We start from the raw sequence: 27,855 nt of genomic DNA on the forward strand, positions 1-27,855 counted from the left end.
GGAGTTTCGGAGACTTGTCCCGCCCTCAGTGACGTGTTTCCGGTAATGGAGCGACAGACGGCATCAGGAGAACCAGCCCATGGTGACGCATATGATGATGCAGAACTAAGGAAGTGTTTGGAGTCTCCCCCGATCGCCACGTGTCCATCAGTAGCTGCCGCCGGACTGCACACACACATCATATCCCTGTCTGTATTGTCTGGACGTCTTGTAAGTAGGATTCCGGTTTTACACACCGGATCCGTCATCTGCTCTAGGCAATTTTATTGTTGTTTTATTAAATTACTCTTTTACCATTTGTCAGCCTACCTGTCATTGTCTTATGTTTGTCTTGTCCTATGTGTTTTATGTTCAGTCTTAACACTGTTGCACTATGATTTTTCCTTTTTTCTCCCTTGCTTCATACATGTAATTCGTTGCTGTGGAGCCTGCTGTCTAAAGATTGGATTTTCTTCCATTGGACATTGTCATTATTTGGACTACACTATTGTTCCTGCATTTGGACTTTGAGGCGCCGGTCTGTATTGTTATTTTCTGAAGCAAAAAGTGGCACTGTGTGCTCATTTGCATGTCATTTCCCAGAATCCCTTGCTGCAGTGAAAGTGCTGTGTGCTGGGTGATAATGGTGAAAGGTGGGGTTGCAGACCTGCCTAAGACATGCAAATGAGCATACAGTTGTGTATATATATATATATATATATATATATATATATATATATATATATCTACTATATATTTCTGAGTTCACTGTATGTCTGCGTCCCTAGCGGCAATCTCATTGGTCCCTTGGCCTCTCCCGGTGCCCCTCACTCTCTCCCCCCTCCCCACGCTCCGCAACATCCCCAGCCGCACCATCACCCTCACCGTGCGCCGCGGAGAGCAGCAAACTCCAGCCTCCTCCTCCCTCGCGGCGCGGCCCGGGCCTCCTGCTCTCCCCCTCACGTGCGCCGCTACCGGAGAGGGGAAGCGCGGCCCGGGCCTCCTGCTCTACCCCTCACGTGCGCCGCTCCGGAGGGGGGAAGCGCGGCCCGGGCCTCCTGCTCTACCCCTCACGTGCGCCGCTACCGGAGAGGGGAAGCGCGGGCCTCCTGCCTCAGGGAGCGGCCTTCACCCCCCCTCACCCCCCTTCACCTCCCCTCACCCCCCTCACCTCCCCTCCACCCCCCCCCCCCCCGGCGCCGCTACAGTCAGTGGGGGAGCGAGCGCCCGGGACACAGCGGGGGAGCGGCCACAACACGCTGCCTCAGATCCACGTGGGAGCTGCCGGACGGGTGAGGGAGCTGCCGGACGGGTGAGGGAGCTGCCGGACGGGTGAGTGAGCTGCCGGAGACGGGTGAGTGAGCTGCCGGACGGGTGAGGGAGCGGCCGGACGGGTGACTGAGCGGCCTTCACCTACCCTCACCCCCCTTCACCTCCCCTCACCCACCCCTCCCTTCCACCTCCACCTCCCTTCACCCCCCCTCCACCTCCCCTTCACCCCCCCTCCACCTCCCCTTCACCCCCCCCCACCTCCCCCCCCTCCACCTCCCCCCGCCCTCCACCTCCCCCCCCCATCCACCTCCCCTTCACCCCCCCCATCCACCTCCCCTTCACCCCCCCCCCCACCTCCCCACCCCCCCCTCCACCTCCCCCTCCCCTCCACCTCCCCTCCCCTTCCCCCTCCACCTCCCCTCCACCTCCCCTCCCCCTCCACCTCCCCTCACCCCCCCACCCCTCCCCCTCCCCTCCCCTCCCCCTCCACCTCCCCTTCACCCCCCCTCCCCCTCCACCTTCCCACCTCCTCCCCCCCTTCCCACCTCCTCCCCCCCCCTTCCCACCTCCTCCCCCCCTTCCCACCTCCTCCCCCCCCCTTCCCACCTCCCCCCCCCTTCCCACCTCCTCACCCCCCCTTCCCACCTCCCCCCCCCCACCTCCTCCCCCCCCCTTCCACCTCCTCCCCCCCCCTTCCCACCTCTCCCCCCCCTTCCCACCTCCTCCCCCCCCCTTCCCACCTCCTCCCCCCCCTTTCCACCTCCTCCCCCCCCCTTCCCACCTCCTCCCCCCCCTTCCCACCTCCTCCCCCCCCCTTCCCTCCTCCTCCCCCCCCCTCCACCTCCTCCCCCCCTTCCCACCTCCTCCCCCCCCCCTTCCCACCTCCTCCCCCCCCCCCTTCCCACCTCCTCCCCCCCGCCCTTCCCACCTCCTCCCCCCCGCCCTTCCCACCTCCTCCCCCCCCCCCTTCCCACCTCCTCCCCCCCTTCCCACCTCCTCCCCCCCTTCCCACCTCCTCCTCCCCCCCCTTCCCACCTCCTCCTCCCCCCCCCTTCCCACCTCCTCCCCCCCCCTTCCCACCTCCTCCCCCCCCTTCCCTCCTCCTCCCCCCCCCCTTCCCACCTCCTCCCCCCCCTTCCCACCTCCTCCCCCCCCCTTCCCACCTCCTCCCCCCCTTCCCACCTCCTCCCCCCCCCCCTTCCCACCTCCTCCCCCCCCCTTCCCACCTCCTCCCCCCCCTTCCCACCTCCTCCCCCCCCTTCCCACCTCCTCCCCCCCGCCCTTCCCACCTCCTCCCCCCCGCCCTTCCCACCTCCTCCCCTCCCCACCTCCTCCCCTCCCCCCTTCCCACCTCCTCCCCCCCCTTCCCACCTCCTCCCCCCCCTTCCCACCTCCTCCCCCCCCCCCTTCCCACCTCCTCCCCTCCTCCCCCCCCCTTCCCACCTCCTCCCCTCCTCCCCCCCCTTCCCACCTCCTCCCCCCCCTTCCCACCTCCTCCCCCCCCTTCCCACCTCCTCCCCCCCCCTTCCCACCTCCTCCCCCCCCCTTCCCACCTCCTCCCCTCCTCCCCCCCCCTTCCCACCTCCTCCCCTCCTCCCCCCCTCTTCCCACCTCCTCCCCCCCCCTTCCCACCTCCTCCCCCCCCCCCTTCCCACCTCCTCCCCCCCCTTCCCCCCTCCTCCCCCCCCTTCCCACCTCCTCCCCCCCTCCTCCCCCCCCTTCCCACCTCCTCCCCCCCCTTCCCACCTCCTCCCCCCCCCTTCCCACCTCCTCCTTCCCACCTCCTCCCCCCCCTTTCCCACCTCCTCCCCCCCCCTTCCCACCTCCTCCCCCCCCCCCTCCCCACCTCCTCCCCCCCCCCCTCCACATCCTCCCCCCCCCTTCCCACCTCCTCCCCCCCCCCCTTCCCACCTCATTGGTCCCTTGGCCCGCCCCCGCACACCTCTCATTGGCCTGAGGCGGAGTGACGGGCCAAAGGACACGTAGACACACACACATACACACACGTAGACACACACACACACACGTAGACACACACACACACACACATACAATGTATACACACACACACACGTATACACACACACACACACACACACACACACACACACTATCCCCAGCACCAACACATCAGCACACCGGTATCCCATGCCCCCCCAGCACACTGGCATTATCGGCTCCCCGCCATTCCCAGCCCCCATCAACACCATCAGCACTCACACATCGCCATCTTTGCACCTCCCCCATCGGCACACCCACATCAGCACCAAACCCTCCCAAATCACCACACCGATACAATCACCATAAGTACAGCCACAGCAGCACTACCACCGCACATGGGCCGCGTGGACCACTCCCCACCCAAATGCCACACCCACACCACAAACATCCCGGGCAACGCCGGGGCTCTCAGCTAGTATATATATAAAATATATATATTTATATATAGCATATACTGTATGCTGTATACAGTATATGTATATAAATACCTTGCTTGGGAGCCCACCAGGGGTCAGTGGTGTGTATAGGAGCTCAGTACAGGATAGGAGCTGGTTAGGGGGCGCTCTGGCTTCTCCTCTCCCATGTCTCTCTGGTCTCCGTGCGGCAGTGGGAGCCCCGGCAGAGATCACAGGACTGTGTGCTGCCAGTCCTGGCTGTAGGTGTACTCTGTGCTTCTTAAACATGCGCAGACTGGCATACTGTAACACACACACACACACACACACACACACACACACACACACACACACACACACACACACACACACACACACACACACACACACACACACACACACACACACACACACACACACACACACACACACACACACACACACACACACACACACACGTTCCCTCTCACATATATTATATATTTCATAAATATACATCATATATCTAATCTACCTGTGTGCAGCCAGGCAGAGATATTTGTAATGACTGCCTTAAGTTTATGTAGAAATATGTGTCAACGTGTGTGCCTATATTATATAGTGACAGTGTTAAATAACTATATATTATATAGTGCATTAACTCTTGCACTTTGAGGCACACACGTAAATGTACAGTATATGTACATTGATCTGTTCACAGGTATGTACATGCTGAAACACACACACACACACTAACACACTTGCTGTTAAACTCCCACACAGTGCTGATTTCTTCCCTGACTGTCACTCCCGCAGAGGGAACGCAAACACAGCATAGCCATGGAGACCAACCTGCAGAAGAGGAAGGATGGCAGGAAAGCTCTGCGCATCAAGGTGATCAGCATGGGCAATGCTGAGGTGGGCAAGGTAAGGGCAATGCTGAGGTGGGCAAGGTAAGGGCAATGCTGAGGTGGGCAAGGTAAAGGCAATGCTGAGGTGGGCAAGGTAAGGGCAATGCTGAGGTGGGCAAGGTAAGGGCAATGCTGAGGTGGGCAAGGTAAGGGCACTGTCCATCAAGGTAATGCTCCACATCTACCACGTACCTTACTGCACGGAACGCTCGCTCCTTTCTGTAACAATCAGCCCATAACACACTGTATGCCCGCTAGATTGTAAGCTCTCAAGACGACCAGGGCCCTCATTACCTTCTCTATCTATTCGCACTTGTTTGTCCTTATTTGTTTATCATTCTGTTTATGTAATATACATAACTCTGTACCCACATTGTATCGCGCTGTGGAATATGTTATCACATAAACAATAATAATAATGAATTGTCAACCCCCCCCCCCCCTCTTCTAAATCAGGCTCTTGCTCTGAGAACATTGTATGCTATAATGGGATCGCGCCCTTTAAAGTATGAAATCTCACTTTTGAGTGAATTATTAGGCTTTATATCCATGTGTGTGTTTACTAACATAAATAACGACAAAAGTATTTCATTGTGTACATAGCACTGAACTCTCTCATATTTGGCTGTGTTCTTTCTGCCCATGTGCATTAGTTCAGTTATGGGGGATGGGGTTGTCTCTGATCCTATATCTTTATTTAGCCCTGGCCATATGCGCTTCTCTTTACAGTAAAATTATACTCGACATAAAACCGGGAAACAGTGGGATAAGCTCTTAATGATAAAGTCAACATTGCGGGCAAGAGTCCCTTCCAATAGAGCTGACCGCTCCCAGGAGATCCTCAAACTCAGAATATCACTTTAAAATACAACTATTAGAAATCATTTAGACCAGGAGTAGTCAACGCCAGTCCTCAAGGGCCACTAACAGGTCAGGTATTCAGGATATCCCTGCTTCAGCACAGGTGGCTCAGGCTCTTTAACTGAGCCACCTGTGCTGAAGCTGGAATATTCTAAAAACCTGACCTGTTTGGGGGGTCTTAAGCACCCTTACATTAAATCGTATGTGCTGGCAAACTGCAAACCATCTAACTCCAGGGCAACACACAAGCAAGAAATACATAAATCCAGCACTTTGTGCGTGTGTTGTCAACAGAGTTCTGATTGATTGAAAGCTGGTTACGTAGGAGGTAATTATTTCATATTTACTGTTCCTCGGCAGAATGTAATTTTACACCCACAACACTGATTGCAACTAAATGCTATTTTTAAACAAATCCCAATCTTTTTTGGACAGAAACTTAGACAACATTAGTTTATATGTTCTCCATCATTGCGTGAATAGTTAGTCTCTGGTGGCAAGCAAGGAGTAGCCTTAGATCAGGGGTCTGATTTGATCAGTGGCTGGGGCGCTCCCACCCCTCTTTCTGCACAATGTAAGATGGTACAGTATACCCAGCTGCAAAAGGAGGTGAAGGGTTGAGTTTTCCAAAATCACATTTTTTAGGGCAACTAGCATGCACTTTATTTTGTCGAATGGTGAACTAAAGGAGTTAAATTGCTTGTAACTGCAGTACATGTTTCTTACAGACATTCCCATCTACGACATTGTTTCCGTAACGCATTACACATCTGTCTAAAATAAATAAATAAAATAAAACTACCTCGCTGTTCTGGTGCAGAGGGCCTTCATGCCCCTACAATGTACATGAATGGTTAAGAAATATGTCTTAGGAAGTTGTGGTGCCCGTCCTATATTCAACCAGGTGACTTTCTAAAAGTATATAAGTAAACTCCTAACAGCCATTGCTGCTAGCAGCCATGCTTTTAAGCAGATATGCTTTTAAGTATATATGTTTCAAGTATTTATGAAGTTTAAAAAGGAAGTTCAAAAAGAAGTGGAAAAGTGGACATCACCTACTGCTTCTGATTCCTGCTTTTGATCTACGTTGGAAAAGAGGATATCATCTATCCCAGACTGCACATCTCAACACTTAACTATTGCTGTGATGCCGCCTTTATTTTTTATATTTGCTGTAACCTCACTTATTTTCAAATTATGCACTTCCTTCCACCAGTCTCCTTATGTCTCTAACTCTATTCATATATCTCCATCTCTCCTTTCTTCCCCACTTCTCAGTTCACATGAACTCCTTTCTTACCTGCGTCCTCTGTCACCACACAGCTATACCTCCTGCACTAAAACACACCCCTACAAATCATCCTCACACATCCTCTTTCTATCCATGCTTCTCCTCCTTGCTTCTGGGGATATCTCTCCCAATCCTGGTCCCTGCCTTATTTCTACTTGCTCTCGTCCTCGCCTACCACATACAACTTCTACTCCTTCTGGTGTTAACCCCTCCAACCTCATACCCATCCCCTGCCACCCTCCCTCCTCTCTCCCTTTCTCCTGTGCCCTTTGGAATGCTCGCTCCCTCTCTAACAAGTTCCTCTCTGTGCATGACTTCTTTCTCTCTCACTCCCTGCTTCTCTTTGCTATAACTGAGACCTGGCTCACTCAGTCTGACTCTGCTCTGGAAGCTGCCCTCTCTTATGGTGGCCTTTCCTTCTCCCACACTCCGCGCCTTGATGGCAGGGGTGGAGGTGTGGGGCTCCTGCTCTCCTCTCTCTGCCGTTACCGAACTATTCCTATTCCCCCCTCTCTTGCCTTTCCCTCCTTTGAGGTTCACACTGTCCAGATCTTCTCTCCTCTCCCTGTTCATGTGGCGGTCATGTATCGCCCACCTACCTCTACTCATCCCCCTTCTGCCTTTCTCTCTCACTTTGAATCCTGGCTCTCTTTCTTCCTCTCCTCAGACTCCCCTGTTCTTCTCCTTGGGGACTTCAATTGCCACATTGATGACCCCTCTCTCCCTTGGGCTTCCCGCTTTCTTTCTCTAACCTCTTCTTTTGGCCTTCAACAGTGGACTGCAGCCAGCACCCACAAGGATGGCCACTACTTAGACCTGGTTTTCACTAAAAAATTCTCTCTCTCTGATTTCTCCATTTCCCCTTTTCCTCTCTCTGACCATCACCTCATCTCATTCTCTCTATCTCGCTTCTCAACTTCTCCACCTCCATCTACACCCCGGTTCTGCAGAAACCTGCGCTCTATTCACTTACCTGACTTTGAGTCCACGTTACACTCCTCCCTCTCCTCTCTCAGATCTGCTACAGACCCTGACAAACTGGTCAGGAACTACAACTCTGCCTTGTCCTCCTCTCTTGATCTACATGCCCCGCTTTCTCTCTGCCGCACTCACCCTTTTAACCCTAGACCCTGGTTAAATTCCCACACGCGCATGCTGCGCTCCTCTGAACGCCTCTGGAGGAAATCTCATACTCTCGCAGACTTCCTTCACTACAAATTTATGCTATCCTGTTTCAACTCTGCCCTCTCGCAAGCTAAACAAGCCTACTTTTCTTCACTAATCAACATGCACAAGTCTAACCCACGCCGACTGTTCTCTGTCTTTGATACTCTACTCAAACCACCCTCCGCTGCCTCTCCTTCCTCCATCTCCGCTCAGGACTTTGCTGACTATTTTAAGGAAAAGGTGGAATCCATACGTCAGAACATCCCCTCTGTTTCTTCCTCCCATCCTACACCTCTTCCTAACTCTCCTCCTGCCTTCCTTGACTCTTTTTCCACTGTCTCAGAGGAGGATGTGTCGCTGTTGATCGCCTCTTCTCCCTCTACCACTTGCCCTCTTGACCCCATTCCCTCCCATCTCCTAAAACCTCTTGCTCCTACTATAATCCCTACGCTCACGCACATTTTTAACTCCTCCCTCTGCTCTGGAACCTTTCCATCCTCCTTCAAACATGCAACAGTCATACCATTACTCAAAAACAGCAAGCTTGACCCTACCTGTCTTTCTAACTATCGGCCTGTCTCCCTCCTGCCTTTTGCCTCTAAACTCCTTGAACGTCTTGTATTCGCTTGCTTGCTCCATTTTCTCAACACCTATTCTCTCCTAGACCCTCTACAATCTGGCTTCCGTACTGCTCACTCCACGGAAACAGCCCTCACTAAAATAACTGACGACCTCCATGCTGCCAAAGACAGATGTCATTACACTCTGCTCATATTACTCGACCTCTCTGCAGCATTTGACACCGTGGACCACCCTCTTCTCCTTCACATTCTCCATACTCTTGGCATTCGGAACAAAGCTCTATCCTGGATCTCATCCTACCTCTCCCATCGTACTTTCAGTGTCTCTTCTGCTAATACCTCCTCCTCCTCTATTGATCTCTCTGTGGGGGTACCCCAGGGCTCTGTCCTGGGACCTCTTCTCTTTTCTCTGTATACACTCTCTCTAGGTGACCTAATAACATCTTTTGGGTTTAATTATCACCTCTATGCTGACGACACACAAATATATTTCTCAACACCCGACCTTACACCTACTGTACAAACCAAAGTTTCTGAATGTCTCTCTGCTATATCATCCTGGATGGCCCTCCGCCGCCTTAAACTCAACATGGCTAAAACAGAGCTCCTCATACTTCCTCCCAAACCTGGCCCTACTACCTCCTTCCACATTACTGTTGGAACTACGATCATTCACCCAGTAGCCCAAGCACGCTGCCTTGGGGTCACACTCGACTCCTCTCTCACATTTGCCCCTCACATTCAAAACATTTCTAAAACCTGTCGCTTTTTCCTCCGCAATATAACAAAGATACGCCCTTTCCTCTGTTGCTCGACTGCTAAAACTCTGACTCAGGCCCTCATTCTCTCCCGTCTTGATTACTGTAACCTCCTGCTGTCCGGCCTTCCTGCCTCTCACCTGTCTCCCCTACAATCTATCCTTAACGCTGCTGCCAGAATCACTCTACTCTTTCCTAGATCTGTCTCAGCATCTCCCCTCATGAAATCCCTCTCCTGGCTTCCGATCAAATCCCGCATCTCACACTCCATTCTTCTCCTCACTTTTAAAGCTTTACACTCTTCTGCCCCTCCTTACATCTCAGCCCTAATTTCTCGTTATGCAGCATCCAGACTCTTGCGTTCTTCTCAAGGATGTCTTCTTTCTACCCCCTTTGTATCTAAAGCCCTCTCCCGCCTTAAACCTTTTTCATTGACTGCCCCTCACCTCTGGAATGCCATTCCCCTCAGTACCCGACTAGCACCCTCTCTATCCACCTTTAAGACCCACCTTAAGACACACTTGCTTAAAGAAGCATATGAATAGGACTGTGGCTATTCTGAACACATGGCACATAAAGCTTGGCCCCCTGCAGATGCACTTACCAGAACTCCCTCCTACTGTCTCTGTACGTTCTCCCTACCTACCAATTAGACTGTAAGCTCCTCGGAGCAGGGACTCCTCTTCCTTAATGTCTAAAGCACTTATTCCCATGATCTGTTATTTATATTATCTGTTATTTATTGGATTACCACATGTATTACTGCTGTGAAGCGCTATGTACATTAATGGCGCTATATAAATAAAGACATACAATACAATGATGGACAACATTGAGTACCAGAAAATATACCGTTGTGCACACACAGTCAGTCGACCCTTGTTACCTACTTGGTATATATGTTGTTTTGCCTTTATATTACTATTCAAGCCATCTTTCTAGTTTCCTGTATTTCACTGATGGGAGACTCTTCCGGGCATCCACTACCTCATTTTTGGAGTCTACTGTACTAGGGTTTACTTTCTGAGACGTCGTGCTCGTTAAGAACCCTATTTCATACTTGGCCGTCTTCAAAATACTGTATATTCCTTCTCCTTTCTTGTATGTATATCTTTATATAGCGCCAGAAGTGTACTCCGCGCTTCAAAGAATACTGTACAGGGAATTATATTAATACAATAAATGCAGCAAAATAAGACAATAGGAAAGGAAATCCCTGTCCTGAACAGCTTACAATCTAAATGGTATGATGGGGAACTTACAGAGACAGCAGGTGAGGGAATAAGTGCAGTAGATGGCAGTGCTTGGTCACAATGGTTGGTAGGAGTGACTGGGTGTGGGACAGTAGCCAAGAGTGCAGGCTGCTGGGATGCTTGATTTGTGGGGCAAGTTTTAAGGTTAGTATTAAATCAGGTAGGTTAAAACCATTAGTAGGGGAAGAGGAGGCAGGATGAGAGCAGGTGTGTATATTGCTGGGTCCTGGATTAGGAGAGAGATCCCCAGCAGCAGGAAGCAGTAGGTAGAGAGAGGGTGTGAAAAGAGGATTGTTGGGGGTGCTTTTTATTGAAGGGTAAAGAAGTTGTTGAGAGAGAGGTGAGTAAATAGTGGTGCAGTGTATCGGTGGAGGGGAGGAGAGGTGAAGAAATGTGGATAGGTGGTGGGGGAATTTGGAGAGAACATAAACGTTTACAAAGGAGTGAGGAAACCGTAAACGGAAAAAGCAATAAAGGGCATAGTTAGATGCAGGGAGAGAGGTAGGAGGAGAGAGGTCCCAGGTATTGTAGGATAGGAAGAGTACACATTTTCAGAGCATTAAGGAAGTAAACTTCTCACAGTTGCAGAGGTTGTTTTTGTTGTTTTTGTTGTTGTTGTTGTTGAAGTTCGGAGTCCAGTTCTTGTATTGTTCACCTCAAATTCTAACTCCAAAATGAACTCCATAGACATTTTATATGTGGCACTTAAGATGTTCCCTGCTATATGTGGTTAGATCTTTAGACTTTCACAGTAAACGTTTTTATGGAAACCCTGTGCCATAGTTGCTTTTCTTTTAGACAATCTTTTATCGTATACAGTAACTTCTGGGGATGGGGCCAATGATCTTTAATGAGACATCACCATCCTATTTTTCTGTGCACTGTACATATCCCAATACTGCCAGTCTTTCCTTTGTTACACTGTGTCATTACTTCAGGCATTTTCCACTCATGTTGAAAATTAGGAAATCTTCCCTCGTTTTTGGTTACAGTAAGAACTCATGGTTGTCAATCTTGTTTGCTGCCTCCCCAGTGATCACATAACATTTATTGATGCCCACTCCATGTTTGATGACCAGCTAGAGAAACAGGGCAATAATTAAGAGGCAGTGGCTCAGATACACAAAATTCACCCATTCGTGGATCTGTGAATCTGGGCCAAAGAGTTAAAACAACCCCCCCTCAAACGTCAGGTTGCCGTGTTTTACAAACATTGTCCATATTAACTTTCCATATGGAGTGCCCGGTACGTCGAAGGCACATGCTCGTTTTCGAGGACGTGATGGGGCGGCCAACCCAATCGAAATGGAAGCGGAGCCAGATCCCAGGTATATGATAGAGCGATCACATGACCAGGCGTGCCGGAGGTTTGGTGGCACTTTAAAGATTAATTGTAGACGGCGCCTTTGTTGAACCAACAGTTTGCACTCTCTCTCTCTTCAGGCACGTTATCACATATATACTGTAACCGTCAGATCATTTTGACTTTTGCTTGTCACCAGTAATATATCATGTATACTTTGCCTTCATTCTTCTTGCGTTCATGGGCATTGAACCGTTTTAGTGCCAGAGTAACACACCGCGATCACGTTGCTGCTCCTCCGAGCCATCAATGTGGCGAACAGAAGAGCACTCCTTCTATTCTTCTTGTTCAGCACTCCACAGGACGCGGACCTGCCGTAGAAAGCCAATGACATATCTACTATATCATGGGCCACTACTCAGAGTGCCAGACCCCAAGACGCAGTGGCTACATCAAGGGGCACCCAAAGGTTTAACCCTTTGGGTGCAGTGAGGGCCACGGCACCAGAATGCCACGGGCCCTCCGGCAAACTGCGAGGACTGGTCATGTGACTACGGCGTTCCTTAAACCCAGAAACGGAAAAGGCGTCCTCTTCCATCTCCCCGCTGTGCAGATCATGCCCTGAGCTCTATAGGAACGCGGAACAAGATCTCCCCTAGAAAACAAGAACTCAGTGAGCTAGACGTAGACAGTCCTCAAGGGCCACCAACAGGTCAGGTTTTCAGGATATCCTTGCTGCAGCACATGTGGCTCAGTCAACTAAGTCACTGATTGAGCCACCTGTGCTGAACTCTTTATGGACGCCCGCGGGGTGAGTCTTTACGGGGCACTTGGAGCATGATGCAGGATATATTGTTTCCTTATGTTCACTATTATTTTCCAGAGTGTTTCTCTCAGACCTAAATTAGAAAAACCATTGAAACATTTGACATCATGACACCGTCTTTATGACCGAAATAGTGATTAGACTTGGGAGTCTTTCACCTGAACCCTTTGGGTGCCGGCTGGGCCCTTAACCCGGAAACAGAAGAGGACTCCTCTTCTACTTCCTTATACTTGAGATTATATTGTGTGGTCCATGAGAACGCAGGACGCCATCGTAGCTGAAAGTGATCACACCCCATGATGTAGTGACTTCGTCTTAGAGCGCCCAAAGGTTTAATTAAACGGTGGTATTGCTTGCTCCCACGAGCAGGGCCCTTATTACCTTTTGTCTTTCTGTTTGCGCTTGTTTCTCCTTATTTGGTATGTGATTCTGTGTATATAATTTATATCTCGCGAACCCCCATTGTACCACGCTGCAGAGTATGTTGGCGCTTTATATATAAACGATAATAATTATAATAATGCATGTGGCTCTGATGCTTTAAACATACGCTGTATTTCACTTTGAGTAGCACTTGTAGGCCTGAAGGGGAATCTGTTCAGCCTGCAATCCATTGTATTTAACCAACAGACAATTTATCAACCACTGGTTTCTTCGGATTAAAGGACAAACGGATGTAATTAAGTGCGTATCTGGCCGTGTTGGAGCTGTGGAGTAAGTTTGTCACAGATTGTGATATATTTCAAAGCACCAACAGAAGAGCAAGGAAGAAATCAGTGAGGTTTAAAAAACATACTGTGCACTGAAATGTCAGATCCGTTCCGCACAAATGAACCGCGCTTAGAAAGACGCGGCACTATAATCCTGTCCATCAAGGACAGCGCATCGTATGCTGCAACAATCTGTAACGCACCTTGAATTTAATGGTATGTTAAGTCGTAGCTCGGGCCACTACAAGTAATTCGATCGCAGTTGTGTTTTTTTATGTTCGAACTCTTAAGAATCTCTGCAATTATGTTATCAGGTGTGCATCCAGGCAAAAGAGCACACTGAAGGCTGCACGGCGTGAAGAACCAGGAGGACTTCATCTTTAGTGCATCTTGCAAAGTGCCGCTCCTGCTTTTAGTGTCGAAAGGCATTATATTCTAGCCGTTCTTTGTACTTTTTTTTTTCCTCCTCAAACAGCCTGCTCCTGTTGTATGCTAAACAGACTGCACATTACATATCCTTTGATAGAAACATGGAAATTGACAGCAGATAAGAACATGGCCCAACCCACCTAGTGTGACCGTTTCCCAATCGGTTGTGAAACCTCTGATCCTATTAGACCCTTGGCTTGCTTTCATACTTGGACGAGCCTGGTGTCTATCCCAAGCTGTTTTGACTTCCTTTCCTGTACTAGCTGCCACCACCTCCGCTGGGGGACTATTCAATGAATAGAGCTTAACCTATCCATTTACTTCTACGGTTTAATTACTAGTTGTTTCTTGGCGTCATCACTTTTTGGATATAGTCGTCACCAGTAGCAACTCGTGTAACATCCAGTAGTTTCCGAATTCTCTGCCTGTTAAATATGCATCAATAAAAAAACACACACAATGAAGCCCTTGCAAAGCTGATCAGTCAGGAGTTTGGTGAGCTTTTATCATGTTATTCAAGGGGTGATTCTGACTTGGGGTAACATGAAGCTGGGGGTACATTTAATGTGAGACCCATGATGCCAGAGTGCGAAGGGGGTGGTTTGTGTGACTATATTTGCTTTCCTGGTTAGGGGAGCAGTTACTATAGAAGTTGCTTATGTTCAAGTTTTTGCCTTTTCTTTGCCTCAATTGAATTTTCTGGGTTTGGTATTAAAACAATCCGCTCTGCTCGATGTTATTATATAAAAAAAAAATCTTGCACCTCATCTGCTTGTAAAAAACAAAAATAATACTGTGCGCTACTATCTAACGCAGGAATTGAAATATATATAAATACAGTGCAGTGACTAAACCATATAGATAAGTGAGAAAGAATAAACCACAATTACCACAGTGAAGGTGTGTAAATAAATAAATAAATTATATCACATAACCGTGTAACTGATAAGGGCGTCTGCTGTTTTAAACACAGGGGGTGGCTCAGCACCCCCCACACACTCTAAGAGATGGAAACAAAAGAAACAGCGCACAACGCCAAATAGTGAAGCAAGTATTGCAATGTATTGGTAATTAAAGGGTAATTAATCTGCGTACATCATATCAGTGGAATAGGTGCATTTAGTGTGTATCACACTGGTTACCACTCAGCAGCTGTTGTCAGAAGAGTCTGGTGCTTGCTTCTCTCAGCGGGAGCCGCTACGTTGGTTCAGGAGCAGGATTCTTGTCCAAAACCCCTCATCCGGCAGTACGTCGCTCCCAAGGGGGTTTCCCTTTAAGCAGCCAGGCTCCGTTGCAGGTATTGGTGCTCGGTGGGACCGCTCAAGCTTCCAAGCCGTCTGGAGCAGCTCGTGTGGCTCAACAGACAGATCCACTATACGGAGGTTAGACCTCAGCTTGCAGGGGCACACTCAGCGTGCCACGATGCCGCTCCGTCGCGGGGTACTGCGTGATGACGTCACAGTCTCCGCAGCAGGGAAGGAATCGGCAGGGAGGTAGTAAAAGTCTCTCAAAGTCTCTCACTGAGGTCTAACCTCCGTATAGTGGATCTGTCTGTTGAGCCACACGAGCTGCTCCAGACGGCTTGGAAGCTTGAGCGGTCCCACCGAGCACCAATACCTGCAACGGAGCCTGGCTGCCTAAAGGGAAACCCCCTTGGGAGCGACGTACTGCCGGATGAGGGGTTTTGGACAAGAATCCTGCTCCTGAACCAAAGTAGGGGCTCCCGCTGAGAGAAGCAAGCACCAGACTCTTCTGACAACAGCTGCTGAGTGGTAACCAGTGTGATACACACTAAATGCACCTATTCCACTGATATGATGTACGCAGATTAATTACCCTTTAATTACCAGTACATTGCAATACTTGCTTCACTATTTGGCGTTGTGCGCTGTTTCTTTTGTTTCCACCTCATCTGCTTGTCTGCAGTCCCCAGTTCCTGCGGCACCGCCAAACGGGCAAAATCATTTCTCCGCTCGATACAAATTGGCTGCAACGTCAGGGCTCACTTTGTTAGCAACAGAAAGTATTATGTCACCTCCTCCCCATCTCGATCCTCCCTCTCCTCCCCATCCCCCCTCCTCCCCATCCCCCCTCCTCCTCCCCATCCCCCCTCCTCCTCACCATCCCCCCTCCTCCTCACCATCCCCCCTCCTCCCTCCCATCCCCCCTCCTCCCCATCTTCCCCTCCTTCTCCTCCCCCCGTCTTCTTCCTCCCCCTCTCCCCTCCTTTCCTCCCCCCTTCCTTGTCCTACAGAAGTGGTATTTTTTTACTGTAGAGTGAGTGGAGGGTTTTTGTCACTTTTACACACCATAACTTTTTCATTTCTGGTTCTCGCCTTTACTGGCATATAAAACGCAATATGTTTCCTCGTTGGCTATATGTTTGCCATTGTTACAGTTGTCCTTTTAATGAATAAATGTATGTGACCGCGCGCTGTTTGTATGTGCAGCAGCTGGGATTCTAAGTCACTTGTCCTCTCTCTACTCAGAGCTGCATTATAAAGCGTTACTGCGAGAAGAGATTTGTCCCCAAGTATCAAACGACTATAGGAATCGATTATGGGGTAACAAAGTAAGTAATCAATGCTTTGCCTGCCTTATTCCCTCTTAATAATGTAACAATGTCCTGAAGGAATAAAGTGGATGTAAAAGGACACCTTAGCCCCCTGCTTTCTCCCTGGGTGTTCGGGAGTCGCTCACCTTGTTGCCCTCTGGAGTCTGCCTCGCTGAAGCAGGTTTGCACTGTCACACTATCTGTGGCTTTCTTCTGTCGGTGGAAGGAAATTGCTGCAAGGAATGTAGTAGATTTTTGTGACCACAGATTTCTGCAGCTTTTTAACAATAAGTAAAAGTCGCAATCCTGCTGCTGATTTGTTTTTTTTTTAATTATATATATATGTGTGTGTGTGTGTGTGTGTGTGTGTGTGTATATATATTTATATTTATAGGCTCTCTGAACCCTCTCTGCTTTTCCCTCTTTACCAAAACTACTTTAGCGGTGTTCAAGCTTCCTAAATCAAAATGGACACAACATCTCAGAGGTCCAGGGGCTGATGCAGTTTTAATTGAAAGCAAGTTGTAGCTGCAAAATTGGCCTGGAAGTGCACAATTAATTAATGCTTGTCTTTTGTGAAAATGATAGAAACAATAATAAGACAGTGAAAGGACTTCTCTATGGACAGATGAGCGGACTTGGAACTCCATCCCTCAATACCCCCAACTGGTCAGGTTTTCAGGATATCCCTGCTATAGCACAGGCGGTTCAATCCGTCCCTGCTTCAGCACAGGTAGCTCAGTCAGCCCCTGCTAAAGCACAGGTGGCTCAATACTGAGCCACTGATTGAGTCACTTGTGCTGAATCAGGGATAGCCTGAAATCCTGACCTGTTTGGGGGGGTTTTGAGTACTGGAGTTGATAACACCTGGATTAGAAGATTATTAGGATAAAGAATTACTGTGAAATACAATATATTCACATTCCACTGCATCAACGAATGTAATTAAGCCTGATCATATCTTCGTGTGTGCCTTTTTAGAGTGCAAATTAGAGACCGGGAGATCAAAGTTAACATATTTGACATGGCAGGCCACCCCTTCTTCTACGAGGTAAGTATTTTTGTTTCTTTGATTCATGTCCGTATTTTAAACTAGTGATAGATAAATGTACATTAGTTTGAAGTTGTCACACAAGAATATGTAATGATTCTTACTGACATAGTTCATTCTTTTTGTCGTCCTTGGTCGTTCTTACTCCATTTGTAGGATCGAAGGAGGTCTACCGAGCTGAACTGCATTAATTTCGGCTCCAGGGACCCCCTTATTCCTGAGATAGTTACCTCCGTAGGGGTGCCGGTATCTCCATGCGGAAATGTCCCTTGTCACGCGGGCCAATAGGAAGCCAGCCAGGGATTGTGTCGCGGCTTCTTATTGGCCCACTAGACATTAGAAGCCGACATTATGTGAGCCCCAACAAGCCCCGTCGGAGCTGCTAGCTGCAGACATACCGGCACCCTCTACGTAGGGAAGTGTCTCGATAACCAGGGGGTCCTCAGAGCTGAAAATAACGCAGTTCCGCTCCCGAGACCCCCTGCTTCAATCTTATAACTCAAAAAAAATAAACAAAACAGAAATGGCAACCTGGAGTGTGTAAAATTATTATTTCTAGGCATGTTGTACAGAGACGTTTGTTTGGGGAGGGCTATACATTTTGCTATCGCCGTATAAGTAATCCTTATTTTCCTCGGGTGATTGTTTCAAAATGATTCACTTTAGTGCTGTATGACAAAGGGTTTCTTTGCCAAATCCATCAACAATCCTGTATTGAGAGCATAGTTAAGATTCACATTTAAGGGCACAATGAACATAGTAAGAAGTTTAAAGCACAAAACAGAAGTACTCTTAGGGCCGGTGCTACCACTAGGCGACTTAGGGTGGCTCATTTTGGGGGGGCGGCGGTAGCAGAGGAGGACAACGGCAGCGGGAGAAGAGGAAGGAGGAGGCGGGTGGAAGAGGACGGCAGGAACAGGGCAGCAGGAGAAGAGGACTGAAGACCACGGGAGCGAAGTAGGGCACCAGAGGAGGAAGACAGTGGACAGCGGCAGCAGGAGAAGAGGACGGAGAACCATGTGAGCGGCACAGGAGGACGACTTCCTTTTGTCTGCCGCTGCTACAGCGCAGCTCCTCCCTGGCCATTCTTCTGTGTCGCCCGGCTCCGCTCACATGGCCCTCAGTCCTCTTCTCCCGCCGCCTTCCTCCTCTGCTGCCTTGCTCCTGCTGTTCTCCGTATCCTTCTCCCGGCACCGCCTGAAGTCCTCTACCTCTGTCCTCTTCTCCCTTTACCGCCCGCCGTCATCCTCTGTCCTTTTCTCCTGCTGCCGCCCACCGTCCTCCTGCTCTTCTGCCCTAATTCACTGAAGCACGGTAGGTGAGAGGAGGAGGGGTAAGAGAGGAAAAGGAGCGGGTGAGAGAGGAGAAGGAGCGGTGAGTGAGGAACAGGAAAAGGAGCAGGTGAGAGAGGAGGAGGTGGTGGGTGAGAGAGGAAAAGGAGCGGGAGAGAGGAGGAGGTGTGAAAAACGGGGTGAGAGGAGAAGGTGTGTGGAAGGAGGGGGTGAGAGAGGAAGGGGAGAAGAAGTGGTGAGAGAGGAATGAGGTGGTGAGAGGAAGGGTAGAAGGAGGGGTGAGAGGGAGGAGAAGGGGGTGAGAATGAGAAGGGTGAGAGGAAGAGGAGGAGGAGAAGGAGGGGTGTGAGGAAGAGAAGGAGGGGTGTGAGGAAGAGGGGGGTAAGGAAGGGGAGGAGGAGGGGGTGAGCGAGGAAGAGGAGAAGGGGTGAGAGGAAGGGGAGGAGTTGTGGTTGAGCGGAAAGTTAAGAGGAGGCATGAGAGGAAGGGGAGAAGGAGGCGGTGAGAGGAAGAGAGGAAGGGGGTGATTGAGATGTTGGAGGGGGTTGAGAGGATGCGTGGGAGAGGGGTGAGACGTGAGGATGAGAATGGGGCTATAGTAAAAAAAAAATATGAAAGTTCGGGGGGAGGGGCGCAGGGCTGAAGGTTCGTTTAGGGTGCTGAATACCCTTGCACCAGACCGGAGTATTATGGCACCTGTGTTACCCAACACCTTTTAACATTTCACAGTGTTGTTCTGCAGGACTTTGTTTTGTATCTTGCATTATCTAGTTCGTTAAATGAGTTCTATCCCATTAGTATCAATGTTTGTATCTAATCATTTTATCATAGCTTTGAAAGGGAAGGGGAGGGTTAATTCCCACTTGTGATGCTAACCAGGAGTAGGCAATGTTTGATCATGATATAAAAATATAAACATCTTCATAGCATAGGACAGTTCATAAGACTCAGGATTCCAGATAGTCCAATGTTAAACACACTCCCATAGATTATGCCACTAGCCATATAGGTAAGTCTTATGTGGTGGTCTAGGTAACCGTGTGTGGGACTGATCACATAAATGAAGTAAATGGATTACTCACTGCTGACCTTGGGGATATCCTGGTCCTGTCCTGCGTGCTCCTACCAAGGAACAATTGAAGAGAGTACAGGGAAAACGGCGGTGCATCTGCTGCTGCTGCTGAAGATTGGAAACCACAAACTGCAAACCACAAAATATCCTAGGTGCAAAAATTTATTTTAGGGCATAGTAACAGCCAAAAAGAACACTCTGACGCGTTTCCCGTGGTATCCCACGCTTTATCAAATCGTGGGATACCATTGGAAACGCATCAGAGTGTTCTTTTTGGCTGTTACTATGCCCTAAAATAAATTTTTGCACCTAGGATATTTTGTGGTTTGCAGTTTGTGGTTTCCAATCTTCAGCAGCAGCAGCAGATGCACCGCCGTTTTCCCTGTACTCTCTTCAATCATAGCTTTGAAGCAAGGTAGTATGTTGGATTAAGCTATTAGTTCAATATGCGTTAGGCTGCGCTTATAGTGACAGCGACGTCGCGTCAAAACAAATGCATTGCCGCTGTCGCGTGCGCTTATAGTAAGTGTGACGTGATGGAGCGACGGCTTGGTCACGATCGCTGGAAGTCATCTCAATTTGATTTTTCCAGCAACCGTAGGCTGCCGTCGCCGGCACTATAAGCGCAGCCTTAGAATGTAATAATTGGGAGTTTCAGGTCTGTTCATGTGCATCAGTCCTATACAATGTTTGCAGTGTGTTGGTCCGTCAAATATGGTTAATAGCCCTCCTAAGTATGTTTCCCTGTCCAACTAGGTTCGCAATGAGTTTTACAAGGACACCCAAGGTGTAATACTGGTGTATGATGTTGGTCACAAGGAGTCCTTTGATTCCTTAGACGCCTGGTTAGCAGAGATGAAACAAGAGCTCGGCCAGCAAGGGAACATGGAGAACATTGTCTTTGCCGTCTGTGCCAACAAGGTAACCTGAGTTAGCGGCTGTGCTTCTCCCACATACCCACTACATGTCTCCTACTTACCTCGGGGTTTTACCCACTTTCCTGCTGGGTGGGAATAGCATGAAATGTTATTTCAAGCATCTTATTTGAAGCAGGCTTTTTTTTGGTCACCTTTGGGAATGTTCATCTGAACTCTCTTTCTGTATCTGCCCCTTTAGTCCCATTTCTGAGATGCCCGTCCTCTTCCCCCCTTCAATTTCCTCCCCCCCCCCAAAAAAAAACGACTACATCACAGGGATGACAGTAAATGGGTTACAGGGTTACTTTAGGTTTTTGTTATTTCAAGGAGCGATCCAGGCCGTTTTTTTTCCTTTTCTTTTTTGTAGTACAGGGTGGAAGCGGGGGGTTTGCAGCACAGGGTGACGTCTCGGCTTCCTATTGGGCCGCAGGGCGCGGGAGCTTGAAAATCATCCATAATGTGAACCCTGGAGTGGCTACTGGCCCCCCCTACGGAGGTCTGAATCTCCGGGTGCACGGGATCCCCGGAGCTGAAATTAATGGGGGCTCCAGAGACCCCCTGCTTCAATCCTGTATATATAAGAGGAAAAAGAAACTGCTTGGATTATATTTTTAAATAGACACTGGTTTAGGCTGTGTCCACGCTGCCGCTGAGTGCGCCAAGAGCGCTCACTGCAATTAAAATCAGTTGGTACGGCCACGCTCACGCGGAGCGCACGCACACTCTCCCGAGCTCGGCGCTTGGGGAGACAAACAAAATTGACTTTGAAGCGCACTCAGCAGCAGTCAATGCGCACACACACAGCCACAAACACACACACACACAAATAGCCACGACCCCCCGCTTGCAAAATTTTGCAGGACACCCGGCGCTCATGTTTGGAGAGTTGGTGACGTCACCGCTCTCAAGCATGAGCACGCTCTGCGGCAGCGTGGACGCAGCCTAAGGGCTGGGACCCGCGGCGCGGGCGGCCGCACGAGCGTTCCCCACCAGCAGGGGAATCCTCCCGAGCCGGTCCCAGTCCCCCCTCGCTGCACGGCTCACTACACGCTGTGACGCGTCAGCCGCCAGGGGATTCAAGAGAATTGTAATCCCAAGCGGCGACGCGTCACGTGGTGTGGCTGTGAGCCAATGAGGAGGGGAGGCTTCGGGGAGCGGGGAGGAGAGTGTGGGGGGAAAGCAGCGATTTTAAATAAACTCTGCAGCACCAAGGAAGTCCCCCCTGCTCCCTCTCACAGACTATCTCCTCTTGGGGGGGGTCCCCCTTCCGAATCCCCCCTGCTCTGATCCCCCCCTGCTCCGATTCACCCACCCACCCCCCGTGTGTATTTGTGAGTGCCTCTCTGTGTGTGAGGAGTTGAGGGGCTGAAGATTTGAGGGGCTCAGCGGTTGAAGGACTGAGGGGCTGAACAGTTGAGGGGCTGAACGCCCCCCACGTAATGGCCGCGCCCCCCCCCACGTCATGGCCGCGCCCCCCTCCCCCGTTTTGGCCACGCCCCTCCCTCCCCCCCCCCCCCCCCCCCGCTCGCAAAAATGGTCCCTTTGGACCGGAAAAAGCCCCAAGTGCCTCTCCACGCGCCGCCTGTCTGCAGTGCGGGCGCGTGGTCTGAGGCAGCGGGGCCTTAGCCTAAGGCTGAGCTTATAGTGGCGGCGACGGCAAAACAAATGTATGGCCGCCATCACGTGCGCTTATAGTAGAAGCGGCGCGACGGCTTGATCGCCGGAAGTCGTCATTTTCATTTTTCCAGCGACCGCAGCGTCGCCGGCACTATAAGCGCAGCCTTTGAGGGTTGTACACATGTAGTAACTCAGTGTGCCACTAGATGGTGCAAGGCACATTTCAGCATTGTAAGACCCCTTACAATTCATTCACTTGAATGTATGTATATCTTTATATGGCTTCGCCCATGTACATAGCGCTTTACAATGAGAATAAGCGCTTCATACACAACAGTAGACATTGGGAAAAGGCGTCTCTGCCCTGAAGAGCTTGCAATCTAATCTTGAACAGGCTGTAAATAGTATTCCACGTCCCAGAAAGCATTGTATGTCTTTATTTATATAGCGCCATTAGTGTATATAGCGCTTCACAGTAGTAATACACGTGACAATCATATAAATAACAAATAATATAAATAACAGGTCATGGGAATAAGCGCTTCAGACATAAAAGTAACATTAAGGAAGAGGAGTCCCTGCTCCGAGGAGCTTACAATCTAATTGGTAGGTAGGGGAACGTATGGAGACAGTAGGAGGGAATTCTGGTAAGTGCTTAGTAAACGGCCCATTAACTCCTAGTTACCCACCCATCCTTTAAGTCCCAGCGCCGCGTAATAAATATGGGTCAAAAGCTTGAAATTAGCCTATTAAAGGGGACCCAAGAGTAATAGCACTAACATTGCAGTCAGAGGACAGTCTTTGAGGTGTAGTGTAGGGATCTTGGAAAAGGAGAGACCTCTCCTCGCTGCCTTTTGACGCAGATGGTCAGCTGGGTGTGGTCTTGGGTAATTGACTGTATTCCCTTGTGATTCGGACACTGACATTAGATTGTAAGCAGTCTACTAATGCTTGTATATTCCATTTAAACATTGCATACACTGTGTAGGTGAAAGTTACTACCGGCTATAGGATTTCTCTCTGCAGATTGACTGCAGCAAGCATCGCTGCGTGGATGAAAGCGAGGGGCGGCTTTGGGCAGAAAGCAGAGGGTTTCTGTATTTTGAAACCTCGGCACAGAGCGGGGAAGGAATTAACGAAATGTTCCAGGTACCATTGTTCACAGTATCAATATTTCTGTTTTAACCCATTACACACGCAGCATCGCTGCCATTAGTTCAGAGGTTTTGCTTGCGGCTGCACACTTTATATAATGGAAACATATAGGAAAACGGTGTATAATGTCTCCTGCTTTTGCGTTATTGCAAATCTAAACTCTGTTCCTTAGTGTTGCTGCGCTGATTGCAAAGCGACCCTTAGTACTTGACTAATTAATTTGGGTCGTGTTTGAGAAAGTACAGACTTGTCTGATGGTCTAATTGTCTTTTCTGTTAATAAGCCAATTGAATCTATTATAAAGGGCAGTATAAAGTATTCGTGATGGTTAGCCCTGTGGATTAGGATACTGGTGTGAAAAGTGTTAATAAAGGAGACGCATCTGAGGATTATTGCAGAATAACAAATAAGTTTATTTAGTGTACATGTGCACACATAGAAGGAAGTTTCAAAATAAAACTTCCCCAACTACATATTGGCCTACAAGCCATATTTATACCAAAATACTAAGCCCACGCCCCCTATATGAGGTGGCGTGTGCGTCATTACATAAGCGTATAAGGTAAACAAAATAGGAGTAAGGAAACATTGAGTTAATAACATAACTGTAAGATTCATACTAAAAATGAACTGACTCAGCTATAATTCCTTATACAGGCCGGTGACCTTTTCTCTATATACGAGATTTCTGAGAAAGGGTGTATATGACCATGAGAACCTCCCCCTGAATGCGAGATGTGCTTGTTATCTATATTTTATTTTCATAACAGTTTTCCCATCTCCAAGGTCTTGTGGTTAGCTGAAAGGCTTAAAACTGAGAAGCAAAAAAAAAATGAGTCCCTTTCAAACTTCCATTCTCATTCCACTTTCATGCAGACAATACACAAAATGGATGACAATATCAGGCATGCTGACTTAAAATGGCTGCTCAGATCCCAGTGCTGTTTGTCAGGACCTCCCCCCCCCCCCCCTCCTTGCATCATATTCTCAACTTTGTCACTGGCCTCTGAAGTAGGAGCCCCAATTTGAAGACTTGGACCCATGTAATTGTGTGTTTGTATGCAATAATACACAATAACTGTAATAATCCAAGAGATTGAAAGGGGTGCTACTGCTAAGGTACTAAACTGTACTATGTTGAAAGGCGCAAAAAGCATGCACACCAAATAGTACAACACATGTGTCTTTACTAGGGCAACGTGTCGACTTCCCAATGCAGCACTGAAAAAGCCTCAACGTTGAGCTTGTAAAAACACATTAATTGTAGCGAGTGTGAGTGTGCACTCGAGTGTGTGCATGCGTGTCTCAGAGAAGCCGAAATGTTGAGCTAGTAAAGATACATTTTATTGTAACCATACAAAGAAATGGTGTGTTCCCAGACAAAGATCTTCCTGAAGGCAGCAAAGTGGATATTCTAAGATCCAGCAGTGGCCGTGTGACGTCGGGTAACCCATGTCATTGCACATGAAATGCTGATTATTTTTTGATCTGATGTACGCAGATATCTTAGCCTAACAATATATATATATTTATTTTACATACTTCACTATGTGCGTCTGCGCTTTTGTTTTCTTTGTATTTCAGTTGTTCTAGGGATGTTCTCATCCCTATCAATATAGCTGCAGACGCCTATCTTCAATTTAGAGGTTGTTTTTTCAATTATTGTATCACATAGGTGGTTAATGGGTTAACAGAATACTTTACATTAGAGGTATATAGTTGCGCACTTGTCTTCGTTTGCATTATTGTAACCATGCTTGCATATTTCTTTCTTTTTCCCAGACCTTTTACTCTGCCATTGTGGATCTATGCGAGAATGGTGGCCGGCGTCCGATGTCCTCCATAAACATTGGGTTCACCAAAGAGCAGGCCGACTCCATACGCAGGATCCGCAACAGCAAGGACAGCTGGGACATGCTAGGGGTTAAGCCCGGTGCCACAAGGTAACGCAAAGCTAACGAGAGATGGTTTACTCGAGATGAACAAGCAGGATACTCTGCAGTCATCACTTTGCACGCATAAAGTCAGTTTAGATATAGCAATATTTGAATAACCATGTGCCCAGTGCAGTTCTGGACCCTTTCTTGTTACTGCACTGTTCAATACAAGTCAATGTCCATGTAGCGGAAGAGGTCAAATGGAACACAGCATGTGACTGGTGATGGTTCTAAAAGTCTACATTTTCATGACATCTGGTAACGATACCTTCTGAATCCATCTGTATTCCACCAAATACAGCAGAGACGTGCATGGATAAGTGGTGGCGTGCACATCTTGTGTTATTAAAGCAGCAGTCTAAGCTGCCATTTTAATTTTTTTTCCCCCTTAAATATGTGTATCAATACAATCCACACAATGATAAGTAATTAGCTAAGTTGCACATCGATCCGTTTTCCTGTGATCGATCGGCGAAGATTCGGCTCGGGGGTTCACTAAGTGGCTGTCAGTGCAGCAGAAGAGGAGCAAAGATGTAACGTTCTGTGGGGGAGATCATGTGACCAGGCAGTCACTAGATACAATTGGTGCACTGCTAGAGAGGTGGCAGGGCTCAAAAAGGGGTGTGCCAGAGCCTGATTCAGAAAAGGAAGGGGATGTGACTTTGTAAATGGTTGCTATAAAAACAAAAAATGCTTGTTACATTATAACACATAAAAAATGTAATTCAGCGTTGTTTTTGAGTATTTTCTCATAGTACAGAACGGATGTATAAAACAACCACACTTAGCATATTGCTTGATCTGCAGCTTCAACATACTAAAGGAGCATTGCCCATGGCTTTTTGCCTTTCACTAATGCCATGGTACAGTACTTTTATGGTTTATGGAAGCAATATTGTGAGCGTTAAAATTCATGAATTGTAGATTGCGCAAGAAGAACGTATTCCCGGGAGAACCTAGTGCAGGGGGGACCACCGACTGCATTCTGCAATGTGCCACCGTGCATTATGGATAATGGCTGTGAGCAAGTTGGATCGCTGCCAAAGAAATAGCTCAGATACTTGTCTTTGATCAGGCTTGCTACTGAATGTATTCTATCTCGCCCGTTGACTGGTTCATTGTTTTTGAAAAATTGCCTTTGTGTGCTTTCTAGGGATGAAGTGAATAAAGCCTACCGTAAATTAGCCGTGCTTCTGCACCCAGACAAATGTGTGGCGCCTGGCAGTGAAGATGCATTTAAAGCTGTTGTGAATGCTCGGACTGCCCTGCTGAAGAACATTAAGTAGAGAGCCGAGGGCTCACTCCGGCTGGGAGGTCAGACCTCGGTCCTCCAGCCTATTCACGCACCATTGCAGATGTCAAAGAGGTTACACTGAAATACTCGTCACCAGTTTGTGAATGGAAGCAGCTTCCTATTCCAGGCACTTCCCGTTCTGAAGGGCTAAGAAAAGACTGTAAAGAGGAGCAGTTTGCCATACCGAGGCAGGCCAATGCCCTTCTGCTGGATGCCACCGCTGAACAATGCAGCTCTTGCGGATTTGGACACAACGTTCCCGCATGCATGGCCCAACGTTGACAAGCTTCCATTACCACCTAATGTCTGTGGTATTTATGCACAACTTTCATGTAAAAGAAAAACGTGTTTCCAGCATGTTTTTCTTTATGCAATTGGAAATATTGTGGTTCAAGCACAAACTATAGGGTAGTATCCATAGGTTAATGGTCATGTTGATGTTCTCCACCATTCCATTCCATGTTGATCTTCCTATCAGTGTGAGCAGATAAGTGAGTTTGATGGCAATATCATTTTGTTTTTCTACTGTACAAAATGTCACAAATTTACTGCAAGCTACAGAAAAATGGGCCTCTTTGTTACACTTCTTAATTGGTTCAGTATACTAATGAGAAATAGTGGGCATGAGCGCACGTAAAAGACCCCTTCTTTCAATTGCAGATGCAGTCACATCTATTTAGCAGCTTGCCCCAAGGAAACTGCAGGGGAAAGGGAGCCTGACCACAGCCAGATCGCAGCTTCCCCAGTGCCAAAACTCAGGAGATTAATTGCCCATAAGGATTAACACAGCGGGCGTCCCATTCAGAAGCAGGGACCCCGGCTGTGTTATTCCTGGTGGGAAATTCCCACCTGCGCTGTGGTTTATCTGCAGCAAGTCCAGGGCGAGGTGGAGATACATCTGACTGCATCTGAACGATAGGTATATATGTCCACTAAAACAGGGGTGCGCAATCTGGGGGGCGCAGGATTTTCTGGGGGGAGGCGGCGCTTACAGAGGCCCCGCGCAAGGCCTCTGTAACTGCCTCTTACCTGCTCTCAGCCGGCTTCTGGCGGCGCGTCTCCAGGACAACACGGCATCAAATGGCAACACAGCGTCACATGACGTCAAATGATGCCAGAGAGAAAAAGGGGGGGAGGCGCAAAGTGAAAACCAAGATAAAGAAACATAGTGCAACGTCGTTTAACCAGATTAATATTAAGGTGAAAATCTGTGGTTATCTCACGCACAGTTGAGATGATAATAGCAGGCG

At 48.7% G+C, this 27,855-nt stretch overlaps 1 protein-coding gene across 3 annotated transcripts; it reads left to right on the top strand.

Moving 5' to 3' along the window:
* Positions 1 to 3,819: 3,819 nt before the first annotated feature.
* On the top strand, positions 3,820 to 27,827 carry DNAJC27 (DnaJ heat shock protein family (Hsp40) member C27). Of its 3 annotated transcripts, none has more exons than XM_075598631.1 (8): positions 3,820 to 3,907; positions 4,443 to 4,553; positions 16,206 to 16,288; positions 17,252 to 17,321; positions 20,442 to 20,606; positions 23,231 to 23,368; positions 25,157 to 25,317; positions 26,465 to 27,827. In XM_075598631.1, exons 2-8 carry the CDS (start codon positions 4,467 to 4,469, stop codon positions 26,595 to 26,597), a joined length of 837 nt encoding a protein of 278 aa, XP_075454746.1. In that variant the 5' UTR covers positions 3,820 to 3,907; positions 4,443 to 4,466; the 3' UTR covers positions 26,598 to 27,827. The 3 variants fall into 3 exon arrangements, with proteins under 3 accessions (XP_075454746.1, XP_075454744.1, XP_075454745.1); XM_075598629.1 differs by lacking the exon at positions 3,820 to 3,907 and adding an exon at positions 4,056 to 4,347; XM_075598630.1 differs by lacking the exon at positions 3,820 to 3,907 and adding an exon at positions 4,061 to 4,347 and having other exon boundaries at positions 23,246 to 23,368; positions 26,465 to 27,826.
* The last annotated feature ends 28 nt before the right edge of the window (positions 27,828 to 27,855 follow it).

The sequence above is a fragment of the Ascaphus truei genome, chromosome 4 (assembly GCF_040206685.1).
Source record: "Ascaphus truei isolate aAscTru1 chromosome 4, aAscTru1.hap1, whole genome shotgun sequence".
Classification (NCBI taxonomy): domain Eukaryota; kingdom Metazoa; phylum Chordata; class Amphibia; order Anura; family Ascaphidae; genus Ascaphus; species Ascaphus truei.

Coding starts and splice junctions, on each gene's coding strand:
- DNAJC27 (XM_075598629.1), top strand. CDS start 4,315: ATGTACAGTATATGTACATTGATCTGTTCACAG. Junction 4,554..16,205: donor GCAATGCTGAGGTGGGCAAG/GTAAGGGCAATG, acceptor CTCTCTACTCAG/AGCTGCATTATAAAGCGTTA. Junction 20,607..23,230: donor TTGCCGTCTGTGCCAACAAG/GTAACCTGAGTT, acceptor TACCGGCTATAG/GATTTCTCTCTGCAGATTGA.